Below are 16715 nucleotides of genomic sequence, written 5' to 3'. Positions count from 1 at the left end.
TGTGAGGTGACAGCGCAAACCACTGCACCATCGTGCAACCTTGAATGGAATTCAATCCCTTTTAAAACAGCTTTAGTATTAAAGAGTGTACATGTTTGTTTCTCCAGTGAGGGAAGGGAAAGATCACTGTGCAGTCAAAAGGCAGGTAACACTGTAGCGTTACAAATCTCTTTGTAATCCCAATATAAGAGACACTTTCACAGTTTTACGGAAACGTACAGTTTTCACCAACTTTTACCTTCATCTTCAGAGAGGGTAGAAAGGTTTTTTCCCACTGCAAGATGCTACAGTTCACTGAAGTCACAGTAAATAGGCTCATTTTGTGTCATTTAAAGCTCTTAAAATGCATTTGTTTAAAAAGAGAAAAAAGGTAAAGCAGATAATAGACTCTCTGAAACTGAAAAATAAACATAACCACTTTATATTTATTCTGCAGGGGAACTTTTTAAACAAGATTTTCACCTAAAATAAGAAAATTACAAAAATATGAGAGCTGAACGTCAAAAGGAAGCCACGATAAAAACACAATCACACGAGTATGTCAATTTAAAACATGCAAAAACACATCGTCCATCTAACCATCCTTTGTTTACGATCTGTGAGGGATCCAAGTACACTTGACCCTAAAGTCCGGTTCGTTTTATTAGTTTGAACACTGTGTACCGTACTCGAGCACGGTTCGTCAGTGCCCGGGTCCACTTGAAAAGGTGGTCTCGAGTACGGTTCATGTGTACTCAAGTACGGTACGCATCAGGTGTGAAAGCTAACCGTACCAAACCACAGAAGTGGACTGCTTTTTATAACGTCTCCTCGAAATCCACGTATGTGCGCAGCACCGCCGATCTCATCCTCTGAACCGCACGTTCATGGCTGATACCGTAGGAATGGAGGTGAGAGGGTAGTTGGGATTTTCTTCTAAATATGAATAATGGCAGGCATAGAGCAGAGTCGGCTCCATTGTATGGGCTTGGGATCATGCGACTGTTCTACACTGGAATGACAACATAAACAATGCTACATAGTTGATGATACTCCTCTTCTTCTTCTTGATTTTGAGGTTACCGCCACCTTCTGTTTTGGAGTCCTACGGCAAGTACACTCGGGTACGGAACGAAATGATTAATGTGAAAGCTGGCTGGCGGGGGAGAGGAGTGGAGGGGGGCAACCATACTCGGGTACGATAAAATCGTACCTAATGTGAAAATGCCCTATATCAGAGAAACACAGTTAAACGCAGTGGACAGAAAATTCACAAGCAACAAAAGAAGCATGTTTGGAGATAAACAGGAGGCCGATGTCTGAGTTAGATACCTGAAATTGTGTTCATCCCCCTGTGAGCGATCAATAGAGCTGATACAGCCTGAAGGAGGATGAATCAGTCGCCTTCATCCAGATCTATAATGTACAACTGAGAAACAGAAACATACAGACCGAGGGAGGGACGATACATGAACAAGCATCATTCCCTTTATTTGTCTTATAAGAGGAAATAAAGCTGATAATTCGACCATATTTGTCGTTCCTTTGGGTTATCCAAGGATGTGACTTTCTTCTGTCCAAGAAGACCGAGTCAGTGCAGGATAATAAGACAGCGAGCAGGTGAAAGTTGAATTATTAATAGCACAGAATACAGACTCAAGACCATTAGGCAGATTTAGTTGATTTGCGTTAAAGCCCAGACTCTCTTATATTGTGATGACTCATATTCCGTGTGTGTGTGTGCAGACAGTCTGCCCACATTAATACTTCATCTGAGGTAAGATCCAGAAACTCCGGCAAGCATCTCAGGATAGAAATATTTTATTAGGATTCAGAGGCCCTTTGGTGTTTCTTCACGTTCTTCTTTTTGTTTCTTGTTTATTGTTTCTTCTGGCTCTCTTGTTTTGAGAACTTTTTAGGACACCACCAGGAGGGAAATGTTAAATCTGTCTTATCTCATGTCTTCTAATCAGACGTTATTATTTCAAGCAGCATCTTTTGTTGTTTTAGATTATTCAACATCTTCCAGGTAAAGATGTTCAAGGGAGCAAAGGTTATCCTGGGAGAATGTGTCGCATCAGAAGTTATGTGTCTCATTTAAGAAAGAATTTTACACTCTGTTAAGGTCGTGAAGAGTGTCTTTCACGGTCAGCTAATGGTATGTTGCTACAAGGCCACTTAAATGAAAGAAGGTCAGATCATGCAAAGGAAACATTGAAGCATGTGGCTCATTCATCAAGCTGCTCTGTTAAATCCCTGCAGATATGATAGTTATGTTTTGTACTATGGCCAGTGTTTAGTGATAAACGACTTCCCGCCAAGACTTCCTTTTCCGCACGCTGCGTTGTTTACAGTCCAGTTAAGCAACTTGAGAAGCAGCCGTGTGTTCTGATCACAAGTGAAGTGAAATTCACCCCTCCAGATAAGTCAGCAAAACAAACATGGTTCATTAAATTGATAATCTGGAAGATTTTCATTTAAATAAATGCCTGTTAAGTCACTATCTATCGCTGAATGAGGTAACACAATCGTGATTGAGCCTATGGCCCACTGATGAAAGACTTTGCATTTGCAGTATTACAGACTGGGTGTCTGTAGCGACTTTCGCTGAAAGAAAATCACAAGCGGCGCCCAGTTAGTGACACGTTTCCCATCAGCCAGCAGTGGTTGGTCTGCCAGAGAGGGTAGGCGGAGCTAAGCGGCTGCTTTTCCGCTCTCTGCAAGTGTTGCGAGTAAACAGTAATCTACCATGGCTGACCAAACAAAGAAAAGGCAAACAGTCTGAAAAGAAAAGCGACCGTCGGCGAGGAAAATCAATCGTAACAAAGGGAGCCAACCATAGACATCTGGTTATCTGGGATGTATGCGCCCGCAATAGCCTTTTATCACCATTAGGTGCTGCCAAAGAGAATGAAACTGAGAACTTCGAGATTAGCACTTTATATCCCCCAGCTGGAGCGCCAGCTGATCTGTTTCTAAACCCAAAAAAAAGGCATTTTTCTTGTGATTGACTTTAATTAACGAGTCTTAAGTTTGCCCAAATTTCAACATCATGATGCATATTAGAAAAAAGTAAAAGTGAAGTTTTGTCTGTAATCAAGATGAGAAGAAAACTACTTTTAAAATGCTTGTTTATTGAACGGATGTTGGGCCCACATTTCTGATGCATTTGAGGAAGTCGGGGAAATGTAAACGCTGACTGGGTTTTATGACACAGCGCCAAGGGAATTGATCTCAAGTTGAAATTTTTTTTCAATTTTTTTTTTTTTTGATTGTCAGCTGTTAGCATGCAGTTGTCTGTTTATAGAGATTAATAAGAAGCTAAATCGTTGTCAGTTCTGCCTGCTTTTGCTCTCCACACGAACTGTTTTTCCTGCAAACACTGAAGCACGATGATACATGATTGGTCGATACTACTCGGCCTACAAACATGTAGGAAACCAGAACAATTCCAGTACTAATATCTGGTTGCGCCGATATAGGATCTGTAAATAGAGATAATATCTCATCTAACCTGGATCTTGTAATTCTTTTAGGGTTTTACGCTCTGACCTTTGACCCGACGATCAAGAGTGACCCGCTCCACTGGTGACAGAGAGTCCATCCCTGGAAATCACTTCTGTCGATGGCAAGAAGAGGAAGAGAACCAGCTAGCCACCAGGTACTGACAACAACTTTCTCACTACTGTACAAGGCTCATTGGTCCAATTCTTTATTGATCCCCTTATTGGATCATTTTCTGCATGGGGAAAAAAGCAGGGCTGCATCTTATTTCAGAGTCAATTCAAATGGTTTGCTGTCTCCGAGTCTGAGCACAGGGTGGAAACAGAGTAGAGAAATGCATCCCCGTGTTGCAGGTTGGACTGTGTCATGACCCTGCGATGGTGATGAGGTGTGTTAAACATTGTTATAAGGGTGTCACCTGATGGGTGAGTGGATGTGAAGTGTTGTATAGTGTGAAAGAAAACCATAAAGATGGCCGAAGCCAATCAAACAAAAACATGGGGCTGGGAGCATGGAGAGCGAGAGGAAGAGAGAACCAGGGGCTGGAAAGGCCAGGTCTTAAATGCGGCTGGGGAGACTGGCCAGGTACTCTAAGGTGTGCGGAAACCTGCAACACAGAAAACATAGACGCAGGAAAGAGGAAACACAAAGCAGGAAGGCCGTTACACCTGTGACCATGACTCCATCTTGTTTCAAGCTGCATAAGTGGATTAACCGGCACCAATAAAAGTAATTGATCACTAACACCATTGAAAAAAACACACCTGTGTAGTTTTGAAATAACACTCCAGTGCTATTGTGTGAACTGTGAATTACAGCTGCTCCCCGTGCCTGGGTGAATGTTTCCTGTTGGAATGTAATTTAAATGCGACCAGCATCAAATAACTGCCGGGGAGAGATAAAGTGTAATCCTGTTATTCTGAGACAGTCTGAAACAGGTAGCCTTGTTCGCTCTTTCCTGTTTTTGATTAGCTCGCTGCAGGCCCGCGGCCCGGCTCGTGTGGACTGTTTGGAGGTCACACGGCTCAAATCAGGAAGCTGCACGGCGGAGATTTCACATCCGTTCGCCTCTCAAGCATGAAAACAGTCCCACCAATCAAAAACTCACATGCCCCGAAGTCTGCATCGCATTCTGACCTGTTCTACCCAAAGTGTTTTTGTGTCGTCTACGTGTGGACACTCTGATCTGTGCCTGTGTGATGTGCAAACACTCACCCAATGATTCTAATTTTAATCAGGGCCAGGGCTCTGTCTAATTAAAAGGGGGGGTTTCTAATTAATTGCATTACGGGCAGTTGAAAGAAGAGGGCCCTAAAGACGGAGAGGTGTTGCTCCATGTTCTGATCTGTCGCTGTGGTACTAATTTGTCTGGGTTTACAATCTGGCAGACGTTCACGGGGGCTCTAAATTAACCAATATCAGTACTTGCAGGGCAGAGCTAACTCACTGGTGGAGCTCCTATATGAGCTCTGCCTGTCGAACCTCGCAGTGGTCGGCTAAATGGGTCATTTTTCTCCTGCCAAAAACAGTCGGCAACAACTCCATCAAAGACAATATCCGTGTGTTTCTATAGATTTAGAGATGAGGAGGTCCACCTGCGGAGAATCTGCGCATGATCTTTCTTTCAGTGTCACAGCTGGCGTGTGTTACCAATTATGTTAGGTAAATAATGTTTCTCTCCCAGTCAACAGTTGTGACCTGCGGGTGCCGTCTCTTTAAATCTTGAACAAGCAGAGGTTTACTCTTGTAGGCAGCTGAGATTGCCTTTCAATTCCAAAATACATTGTGTTTATCTGTCAGAATCAGAATCAGGAAGTCAGGAAGTTTACTGCCAAGTAGGTTAACACATAGATGGAATTTCACTTGGTGTTTAGATGCAGAACAATTAACACAGAAGTACAATAAAAATAAGGCTATTTAACAGTCGTACTCCTGCTGTCAGTGAACTGAAGATAAAAAATCGACGAGAAGAATAAGATATAAAAAAAGCTATATAATACAAAATATGTACAACAGGTGTAATTAATGAGCTGTACAGATGTGCAGGTTTGTGCAAATGTTTAACACTATACAATTAAAAACAGTGCAATGTAAACAGACAGTATGTAGTCCAGTGTGCGTGCCAGTCTGAAATAAAGGCTTAACATTAATGTGATAAGTGAGGATGAGAGTCCATGTCATGTGAGGGGGTGAAGGGGGGTCGAGGCCTTGTTGATGAGCCTGGCAGCAGAGGACAGCACCAATACATCGAGGCAGCTTGGATCGATTTCCTAATGGATGATGGATGGATAATGATGGTAAACACATAAGGTTATACCTTCCACACTTCTACGTTATATCGCTACAACTGCCGATGAAGCGTCAGCCCTCTCAGACCTTCAAGCTTTGAGACATTTAGGAGATATTCCAGTACCATCTTTTTATTTCCAATACAAGTTCCAACACCACGAGTTGAGTACCACTCTAACACCAGTGTGATTAAAACAATATATCATCATTATTTGTTATATCTGTATACTACTAACCCTTTATTGACATGATATGATTTTATTACTGTTGTATGGCCCGGCTCACTACACTGAAGGAATTGTACCCATAAAAGTGCCTCGAGTAGCCTACCTAGAAACAAACTGGGCTAACGTTAGCAGCAGCAGGGCTAGCAGCCCCTCCTGAAACCCTGAGTCCACCAAAGAGCATCACAGAAACAGATTTTAAACATGAAACTGCTTTATTTTATGTTTTAACTGCCTCTAATATCTTAACTTTAAATGAAAAGAAAAGCCTTAAAATATATGATGGGAAAACACTGATTAGTGACTAGCAGTGCTAGCATTACACTCTAGCTAGCACCGCACTGTTGTTGTTGTTCGCGAACTGACCTTAAATGAATTCTTCTTTGCTGCTCTAAAGTAAAAGGTGCATAGCAGGCGTATCTTGCTAAGTAGACTACTGTTATGGAGAAAGAGAAACATGTTGATTTTGAGGGGCTTAAAAAAAGAAAGGAATCAGATTGGAGCACTGACAGGCACACCAATTCAGAGGTCTTTCCAATACAGGTAACAATATTAGAACAACTCCATGAAATGTATCCAAAAATAAAAGATTTAACAATAAAGATTGGAGAAAAATCCTCTTATATTTATCTTTTATACTGTTTTATTCATCATTTACACACACTATATTTCTAAACTTTTAAAGAAGAAGCTTGTGTGCTGTCACCTGGGAATTTTCACCTCTTTGTCTTTCACTATTTCTTCAGTCTCATATTAGATGCTGCTGCTTCCATCAAAGTGCAGCTATTTTCCTTTTTGTCGTACTCTGATAATAGAAACAAGCGTGCCTCAAGACGAGTAAAAGCAGCGTCTTCCCACCTGCTTTTGTTCAGAAGTGTAACTTTGGAGGAGACGTACACCTGCTGCCACAAAACCAGTGAAAATGATTTAAAAGAAAAGGTGCAGCGGGCGCATTTATGAAAAAAAGACCTTTGTGACAATAGCTTTAGCGTGAAGAGAAAGCAGAGTCTCAGAGTTACAGTAGCGGGTGACTCACCACACTTGATGCATAAAGGAAAACAGATGAGCTTAGCACGGTTATCACTTTGTATTTTCTCTTTGTAAAGACTTTCTATTTACCAACCACGGTGTCCTTTGGACGAGTTCACTTTTGTACTGTATGACTTCTCTTAAATCCCCAAACAGATGGCTGAGAATAAATGAAGTGCATTTTGTATACTGAGGCTTCAGTGACGAGATGTGTGCGTGTGTGTGGTCTGCTCAGATTAAAGCCTGTCAGAAAGCCTTAAGATCAAAGCCTTTGTGGAGCTCAAATCTGATCTGTCACTGGAAAAGACACCCTGTTTTTTTCTTACCTTCCATCTAAGAGATAGAAAGCACACTCACTCATCCATTATTTTTCTCTCTGACAGTTTTTCAAGCCTTGAACACTGTTATAATTAAGGTGCCATTATTGCAGCACAAGTGCACTACTAGCGCTCGCTGCATTTATTCACACCTTCCAGGAAAACCAAGAAAAGAAAACAACCTTACTGGAAAAATTGTTCAGATGATAAAGATATTACCTTACCAAGACCTTATGGATGTGCATTGATGGAGTGTTATCAGAGTGAGGGGTACCCCAGCAGCTCGGGGATTCAGTGCCTTGCTCAAGGACACCTCGACCTCTCCAGCCACCAGTCCCAATTCCGTACTTGGTCTGTGCGGGGACTTGAACCGGCCCCCCTCTGGTTCCCAAGCCAAGCCCCTACAGACTGAGCTACCGTCTACCCACATGTCCTTCTTGAGCATAAAATTAAAGATAGCCTAAAAATAAAACAACTTATGTGTTGGACATTATTGTCTCACCAAAACTGCCACCTATACCTTCATGTGATCGCTCTGTGCTTTGACCACAAGCCTGTTTGATGATTTATTGAGATCGTAGCAAAGCTTGACCTGGGTGCACAAATTTCTTTAAAGTCCAGATTTACACGTCACCCTCGCTCTGTTGTGCTTACACTGTTTTTAGCCTGCAGCTGTCATCCATTTATAAAACAATCAAACATTCTACCGGTCTTCTTGCCAATTCAACAAGTAATTGGATTATATATGAACATTAGGCCAGACTGGAGCTACTCAAAAAAAATCTGGCCTTATTTGTTGGTCATTTAGGGCACCACCGCAAGCAGGTGATTATAAAAACTGTCGGTCTGCCTTGCAGGAAAGCTAGCAGGGCTTGTCTTAACATAATATAAGCCACCCCTTGGCCCTGTGTGGCTATGCTAGCCCTTTGTTATTGAAGCTGAGCGGCTACCCTGTCACCGCGACAGCTTTCAAATTGAAATGCTCCACAAACTTAAACGGTTTCTCGGGGTTTACAGCTTGCTTCTGGTTTTTTCTCCTTTCTTCCTCCATTTTCAACTTGCAAGGTCAACACACCGCATCACGTCTTGGTTTGACAGTGATAAATGTCCATGAACTTGTTCGCTGTATAATACTTCCACGGAGGAAACAAAGCTTTAAAGCAAAAGACTTTGACCAGAGGATTTTCTTTATTTGAATCACTCCGCTTTCTTGAGTGATCATTTCATTCCTTTGCTGTTCCATTAGCCACATGTTGTTGCACAGCATGTAGTGCAGAGTGCACAGAACACATGTTCAGCACAGCAGTAGCTTGAAAGCTAATAATAGCCAGAACAACAGAATTCTACAGAGCATTGTTCCATCAGGCTAATGAGTTCGGCCCAGTAATGGCAGATCAATGATTACAGATGATGAGCGTTTCCCCGTGCTGGCTGTGGCTCCGGTTTCTATCAGTTGTAGCTGCTTTGCTAACTTGAAGGCAACCCCCTGAAGACCAGAAGCTAAATGATGGCGCTCTACAACAGCTGGATCTGTGGATTTACAGGCTTAGAGGGCCTGAGCGTGTCTGGCTGTAGGTCGTCTCCAGCTTTCGTCGGGTCCTCCAGCTCTCTGAGGATGACTGATGGAGCACCAACTCATTAGCAGCCATGTGGATTTAGTCTCGTTAAGGGACCCTAATGGATAGATTTATCTCATTACGTTTGGCACTTCATTAGATGCACATACTGTAGGACAAAGGCATGTGCTTCTGCAGAAACACAGGCTCTCTCTTAGACACACACACCAACCCCATGATGTACTATTTTCACATACTCTCACTTATTAAGGCAGTGTTGTTAACACAGCGAGACTAAACCAGTGCTGCAGCATCAGATTGACAGTTTCCAGCCCAACCACGATTTAACAACTCTGATTTAGTATGTAAAAAATTTAACTCTAAATATTAAATGGCCAGAAAGTAATCCAAAAAGGTACCATGCATACCTTAATAGGCGGCTTCGTGATCAGGCAGGCGGCTCTCAAACATTATATTTGCAGGTAAAAAGCCTTGGAGTTTGTTTTTTTATTATAGAAGGTACTACACTTCTCCTTCTTGCGCATCTCCTCGCAGTGCATAACAAAGCCTGCCTGAGGGCCTCAGCACAAGCTGCTTGAATTGTCCTTTTTCTTTTGGTATCAGCATTTCACAGCAGTCCAGGATGGCCTTCTGTCTGCAGCTCTGTTGTGGTTTCACAAAAGAAAGTGAGCAGAATGAGCCGTTAAAAAAAAGGAGCCAGGCTTCACTCAGTAACATGATTCTTTTTGATTCTTGGTCAGCTTAAAAAAAACATCACCTGTGTTTTTGCACTACAGTGGAAGCAGTGCAGTGCAAACTTTGCAATGAATTTCTATGACTTTATTATTCCATTCCCAAGTGGAGCACATTTTATTTAATACAGAACAGCGACTATATTTAAACCCCAAATGATCATTTTAAGTCCTTTCTGCAGTCATCTATTGTTTGATGCATGAAAACTATTCAGTAATGTATCATAAACAAGAAAATAAGCTCTGTCAAGAGACAGAAAAAGCAGTCTTAAGCACATAACCCTTCATAAGAGCCATTGCAACAAAGGTTTTTCAGGAATCTTAAAGTAATAATCTCAAAGATTTTCATTAAATAAATGTCTGTTAAGTCACTTTCTGTCACCAAATGAGCTAACACAATGGTGATTGAGCCTATGGCCCACTGATGAAAGCCTTTGCATTTGCAGTATAACAGACTGGCTGTCTGTGGTGGCATTCACGGAAAGATCACAAGCGGCGCCCAGTTAGTGACGCGTTTTCCATCAGCCAGCAGTGGTTGGTCTGCCAGAGAGGGTAGGCGGAGCTAAGCCGCTGCTTTTCTGGTCTCTGCAAGTGTTGCGAGTAAACAGTAATCTACTATGGCTGAACAAACTAAGAAAAGCTGGATGACTACAGATACAACTTCAAAAATAAGTGAAAATCCAAAGAAAAAGAAACAAACTCGACGCTCAGATGAAGGCAAACAGTCTGAAAAGGAAAGCAACTGTCAGCGAGGAAAATCAAGAGTTACAACCAGAGCCAACCGTGGACGTCTGGTTAAATTGGGAAATGTGGTCCTGTGATTACCGATCTTCGCCATTGGGTGGTGCTCAAGAGCATGAAACTGAAATCTTGGAGAGCATATCTTTAAGTACATTTTGGTAAAGACCGTCTCTTTTACATTTGGTGACCGTCTCTTTTACATTTGTATGATTTATAATTAGAGCATTACAGTATTATTCCAATTAAGATTAAATTGATCAAAATACTATATTTGCTGCAAAATAAATGACTTCAGGTATGACAGATTTAACAGGAAGCAATAAACAAAGAACAAACCTCTGTTAGCAGTGGTTGAAAAGTACCTTTTCTCAACTTCCGTGTTGCCTTTAAGCAATTTTCATGCTGCTCAATTCTACTCAGCTACGGTTTGGAAGGAAAAGTGTCATTTTACATGACAAACGCAGTATATTGATACAAATCACTTACTTAAATCACTTGCAGATGACGGTTTTTCATTGCATTGTTGTATATTTAAAGTATGAAGTAATCAATATTAGTTTCAAATCCAACAGTTATACATAGAGATGGATGTTTACACAGTAACCCCTCAGTAATTATAATACAATCCTATAATGAGGAGTAAAATAACTCTATCTACTCTGCTGCATAACAATTATATTTACCCATAATTCTTAAAGCCCATTTAGCTGTTAATTCTTCTGCACTTGTGATAAAGAAAGATTCTTAATGCACCCATTCATCATGATAGTTTTGCTGCCATTTCTTAGGTTGAAAATACTTCTTTCACCACCATCCAACAACAGCAAACACGTCATCTCTCCAAGCTTTCTATTCAGACACCACCTTCATATTTCTGTTCATGTTTGCAGATAACCGGTTTTTACTTTAGACGTGGCATGCAATTATTATGACACATCATTAAAATCTAACTCTAAAATTACTTTTCATATCGCACCGGGGAAGAAACATGTGTGATTTTCAAGTGGCGGCTACCGAATTGCTAAGTGTATGTTGTGGAAATCTCAGGCTTTCAAACGAATCTATAATTTATATTTCACAGGCAGAAGTGATTCAGTCGTTCAGTTATTACTGTATTTATCTGTCAGCGGGATTTCTTTCAAGTGTGCGCTCTGGATAAAGAAATCAAGGAGATTACCGTGTGCAACTTCCCATGTATCCTTTATTATTTTTGCTGGCTCGTTACATTTCAATCAAACATCTGACAGGAGGAATCAGATACTATCTAGTGTATAAGAGACTCGTACAGCGCAGCGTGTATGCTAAGGCAGCATTAAAAAAAAGCAAATTGAAAATGGCCAACCAAATTACTTACAACTCAAAGTTAAGTCTGCAAATAAACTTTGTTTTGTCCCTCCAACAGTCTGAAAATCAAAGTATTTAACGGACATTTATTTAAAATAAACAGCTGGAAAGGAAGCCAATCAATGCACAATCATCAAAAGCAAACATCTGAATGTTATTAACAGACTTCAGAAGATACAGTACTTCATCCAGAAGCTCCACACACTTTGTTAGCCACTGTGTGATCTCTCAGCTCTGGTTTCTTAATGACACATTAACATTCAGCAGCCAAATCACACTCACTCTAGCCTTCCCGTCTCATAAAGCGCTTCCTAAACTACATGTCCAGATGGGATGACAGCTACGTCATCTAAGAGATACAAGCTCAGAAGAAAACATCATGATGAAAGTCTGACCAAGATTGAAACACAAAATACTTTACCCCTCTAGAACGACACACAGCAGCATGCCTCAAACAGCAGCATGGCCTCAATTATCTTTACCTTCTAACTCTGTAGAAAAATGCATCCGTTTCATTGTAACACTGTAGTGAAGGTCTGGGTAGGTTAAGGCTCTAAATTGTATTGGTTAGTTTAATGTTCAAAGTCATCATCATTTTTATTTTCGCCGTATGTGCAGGGCAAAAAGAGGGTCAAAATACTGTTTCTCACAGACCCTGAAGTTGGCATACAAGTACTTCAACAAACGAACAAATATATAAAAATTAAGAAAGTACTTAAAAAGAACAAATAATATTAAAAAAGTTCATCTCGGGGTCAAGGGGGAATAACTAGATCACATAATTAGGACAAAAATCAAAAATGTTTGGGGTGAAATAAGTGCTTTTTTCAAATAACAGTATCTTTGTCTTCGTGGTTTCAGTGATAAATGTGCTTAAAGTTGAGGAACAACTGTGGTCATAATCGAAAACAAAATCAGCACTGTCATCGTGAAAACGGACATAAAAGTGAGTTAACCTTTCTGTGCACTTCCCTATAGATTTGTTTGATCACAACACCACCTGACTTCCTTTGCTTTGCTCCGGTCGTTATTGTGACATCAGCTAGAAGACTTTTCACTTTAAAGTAAGACTATGTTACGCTTGACTATATAAATATGTCACACTGACCCAGATACATAAACAACATTTAAAAAAAGAAAGCGAATTAATTGGTACCCCCTAACAAACAAATACAGTTAAACTGGCTCTGCTCTATTAACACACTTAATTCTGTTATAATTCGACAGATTTGAACTACTAAAAGGTTGCACCTTGCAGGTTCGGCTAATTTTGTTCCAGTTAGGCTCTGGTATTGTGACTGATCAATTCAATAACAACCCTTTTAACACCTTGATTTGTGGAGTAACAAAAGTAGCCAAATTAAAAACCTGAATAACAAGGATCCTTTAATTCTTGGTCACGTTGGAATATACTGTACTGAGGTGTGCCCCAGTGAGTGAAGGAGTATTTTTAAACACAATAGAAGTTGTTTCAACCTGATATGGGTATCATAGCATCATGCATTATGCCAGCAAACAGTATTGATAAGTAGCACTGACAGCAACACAAAAAGGCTTTAAATTTGTAAATGCTCTTAGACCCATCTATGGTATTGACTTGACCACACTGACATGCAACAATATCAAAATTAATGGCTAGCTCATGAAGCTATCTTTGAGTAACCCAGGGTGATGAATGACTGCATCAGAGGTATGTGTATGTGTGGGTTTGTGGTAAATGTCCTCGTGTCTAAAAAAGGACTCTGTCAGAGATCTAAAGCCGTCTGAGTGACAGCTGACACATAATGACAAACGCAGCTGACACTGATGGATGGGTGGAACAGTATGACACGCTGGAGTTTCACGACTCTTATAAACTCTCCTCCAAGTCCCCTCACCTTGTGTCGTACGCGAAACAAAAGCTCAGCAGTTGAATTTGACGGGAGTGATGATCAAGGGGGCTAAATTTTTGCCGCTGTCATGACCGCAGGGGCCGAAGTAGGGAAAGAGCCTCTCAGTGAAGTTGCATTCGGTGAAGCAGAAGATCTGAGCCCTGGCGTCCACGTCGTAGAAGGAAACTTGGCCCTCTTCGTAATCAACGAACACCCCGACCTTTTGAGGCATCTCCCTCACGTGGAGGTTGATCGCAGGGCCGGCGTTGGCTGTGAACTCGTTTCCTTTTCTCAGCCAAATGGTCCAGTATCCATTCTTGGGGCTCAATCTGATGTCACCCTTCCTGTTGATCGACTGGTTTGTGACTCCCAGATCCCACTGGGTCTTCTCTTTGACCTGGACCTCATAGTAGAACTTTCCTGAGCTGAAACTCTCCTTCGCGAGGATATTAAGGACATGGTCGAACCTCTCGGGCTTGTCTGGGACGTTCCTCTTTCTGTCTCCACACTTGACTTCCTTACCGTCCTCAGAAACAACAAGGGAAGGGTTTGCTGTGTCGGGATCCAGAGTTACATCCACGGCATACCTCTGCATTTTCTTCAAGTCGGGATCACAGAGCAGCCTTATCTCTCTTGTCACTGTTGCCTCCAGCTTCATCAAGAGTCCCTGCACGGTGAACTGGTCGCTGTTGAGAGTCATCTCAGACCAGTCCTTAACCTGGGGTGGATCGAAGTTGCGAGAAAGGAAGCGCTCGAGGAATTCAAAGGGGTCATCAATGCCGCAGACTTGATCAAGCTCCGCGTTTTTCTGCTTTATTTGCACAATTTCTCCCTGCAGTTCTTTAATGAAGCCTGCCGTCTCTTCTTCAGTTTTTTTCTGCTTTGTCTGAATAACCTCGCTCAGCTCAGCCTGGCTTCTCCTGATGTAGTCCACCAGAGCAGTCATCACATGCTTGCTTTGGGCCAGCGCCTTTGCTGCATTATTTCCACTAGCCTCCACTGAGTGTTGGATCTCTTGAAGTTTCTGCTGATGCGCCTCGATCATCTGATCCATCTCTTTCTTTTCCATTCCCAGCAGGGCTTTCCTCATGTCGGCCTCCTCCTCCACACTCACTATCTTATGGGCTTTGTAGTCACCGTCTTTACAAACCTTGCATATGAACAAGCGATCCACCCTGCAGAATAGCTCCAAAGCCTCATCATGCTTCTTGCATATCCTGCTCTCAAGGTCCTGGACCGGGTTGATCAGCTTGTGTTTCTTCAAAGTTGAAACCCTCAGATGAGGCTCAAGATGTGCATCACAGTAAGACACGAAACACATTAAGCAGGACTTGGTGGCTTTGAGTTTCGTCCCTGTACAGATACCACAGAGCACGTTCCCACTTCCTGCTTCTTCTCGGGTGTTACATGATCTTTCTTGAATGGTCTTCTTCACCTTTTCGGACGCATGGTCGAGGACAGTGTTAACACAAAGCTCTGGCATCGCTGAGTACTCCTTTTTACACAGTGGACATTGGAATAAAGGTTTCCGAGTTTCCCAGTGACCTGTGATACAGTCACGGCAGAAGGTATGCCCACAGGGAATCGCCACGGGTTTAGTGAAGACATCCAGGCAGATGGCGCAAAGGAAATTGTCCTCCACGATTAGACTACTAGCACAAGCCATGTCTAGAAAATGTAGCAAGGAAAAAAGTTAGAGTGGCTCAAAGTTAATCAGGATTTATTGTTGTCTTTGTTTGAAATCACTCAAAAACACAACTCAACACTAAAGACAAGACTTCAAATATGATAAATTGCAACTTTACCTGTTGTTTGTAGGTTTTTATAGTCTCTTAGATCAGTACAGGACAAGCACACGGCTCTTTCACTCCTTTTGGTTTCTGTTTCAGCTGTGACGCTGAGTGCCAGTCCCCTCCCATTTCCTTAATATAACTACAACAAGTTAACCCCTTACAACCTCACTGCACTTATGACCCAGACTCAGCGCTTTCCTCTTTTCCCCCCTAGCAGCTCCCTCAGAGCTTAGTAAGAGACAACAATGTGTCCCCAATCTTCACTTCAAAGGCTTGTACACAACCATAAGAGCCACCTTTCAGGTGTGCATTATTCATATCATTCTTTGCACTAAGTTTCTTGCTTGTTGATGTTAGTGCCTCAGAAATCCCTTTCATGTACAGTATTATGCACAAATGAAAGGCAAGCCTTGAGACAGCACAACATGCTAAATTCTAAATGAGTTTGAGAGCGCTAAGTGATGGCATCTGAATAATAAACTGTAAATACACTCGTCCTCAGAGGAAACAAGGCTTTGAACACAATAGCTCCCCTGCATCCTTGAAGGGCTTTGTCAGAGCTGAAATAATCTGTGTGGGCTTTGTGCAAGTTCCTGTGCATCAGCATCAGCAGCGCTCATATATGACTAATTGTATTTCTGCCGTTGCATGGGGGATTTTAGCAGGACTGTAGGTGTTAGCATATTAAATTTGGCTGCTGGATGACAAATTGAATGAGAATGTGACTGATCGATGCACTTAACCTTTCAGTGACACAAATTAATTAGCTTCTATGCGGTTAAATATGTCAGTTACACTGGATATGTGTGTTTAAATGGATATATGTACGTGGGCGTATGCTGTATGTGTCATATCTCAGTGCTTCAATTCTCCATTATTCAGCTGTATTTGCTGCAGTCTTTATCGTGTAGATGTAAAAAAGCTAGTGCAGCCTCAGTGGCTGTTAATCTATTCAGAGCCTGACAATATCAAGACATAATGTAATGGGAATGGACCTTTGATAATCCAATCCTACAACACTTAAATATGTATCGGCTCTGTATCTTGAATTATATATGCTCTATGCTTAATGTGCTAATAAAGAAAAGCTCCCAAGTGTGACGCGCTCATCTGAAAGTGGCAGGCCACCTCTGATCAGAGCTCTCTTGAGCCACGTCTTACTCAGGCCTCACCTCGATGTCTTGGCTACCATTAAACATTGAAACGACATTTGGATCAGATGGGGATTCCCTCTTTGATCCCGGTCTGTTCGGAGCTCGAGGACCTGAGCCTTTCTTCTCCTCCGCAGGATCCACTGATAGGTTCATGGAAGGATG

General features: G+C 41.8%; 1 protein-coding gene across 2 annotated transcripts; it reads right to left on the bottom strand.

Moving 5' to 3' along the window:
• Positions 1-9506: 9506 nt before the first annotated feature.
• On the bottom strand, positions 9507-15483 carry LOC138598352 (E3 ubiquitin-protein ligase TRIM21-like). 2 transcript variants are annotated; one of them, XM_069670132.1, is made up of 3 exons: positions 15412-15483; positions 13613-15274; positions 9507-9561 (listed from the first exon to the last, which is right to left on the bottom strand). In XM_069670132.1, exon 2 carries the CDS (start codon positions 15270-15272, stop codon positions 13638-13640), a length of 1635 nt encoding a protein of 544 aa, XP_069526233.1. In that variant the 5' UTR covers positions 15273-15274; positions 15412-15483; the 3' UTR covers positions 9507-9561; positions 13613-13637. The 2 variants fall into 2 exon arrangements, with proteins under 2 accessions (XP_069526233.1, XP_069526232.1); XM_069670131.1 differs by lacking the exon at positions 9507-9561 and having other exon boundaries at positions 11596-15274.
• Positions 15484-16715: the final 1232 nt, after the last annotated feature.

Source organism: Semicossyphus pulcher, unplaced genomic scaffold (assembly GCF_022749685.1).
Source record: "Semicossyphus pulcher isolate SPU_LCO1_2020_fin unplaced genomic scaffold, fSemPul1.0.p SCAF_2, whole genome shotgun sequence".
In the NCBI taxonomy this organism is placed as follows: Eukaryota; Metazoa; Chordata; class Actinopteri; order Labriformes; family Labridae; genus Semicossyphus; species Semicossyphus pulcher.
Note: the sequence above shows the minus strand (reverse complement) of the source record. Positions and strands in the feature narration are given on the sequence as shown.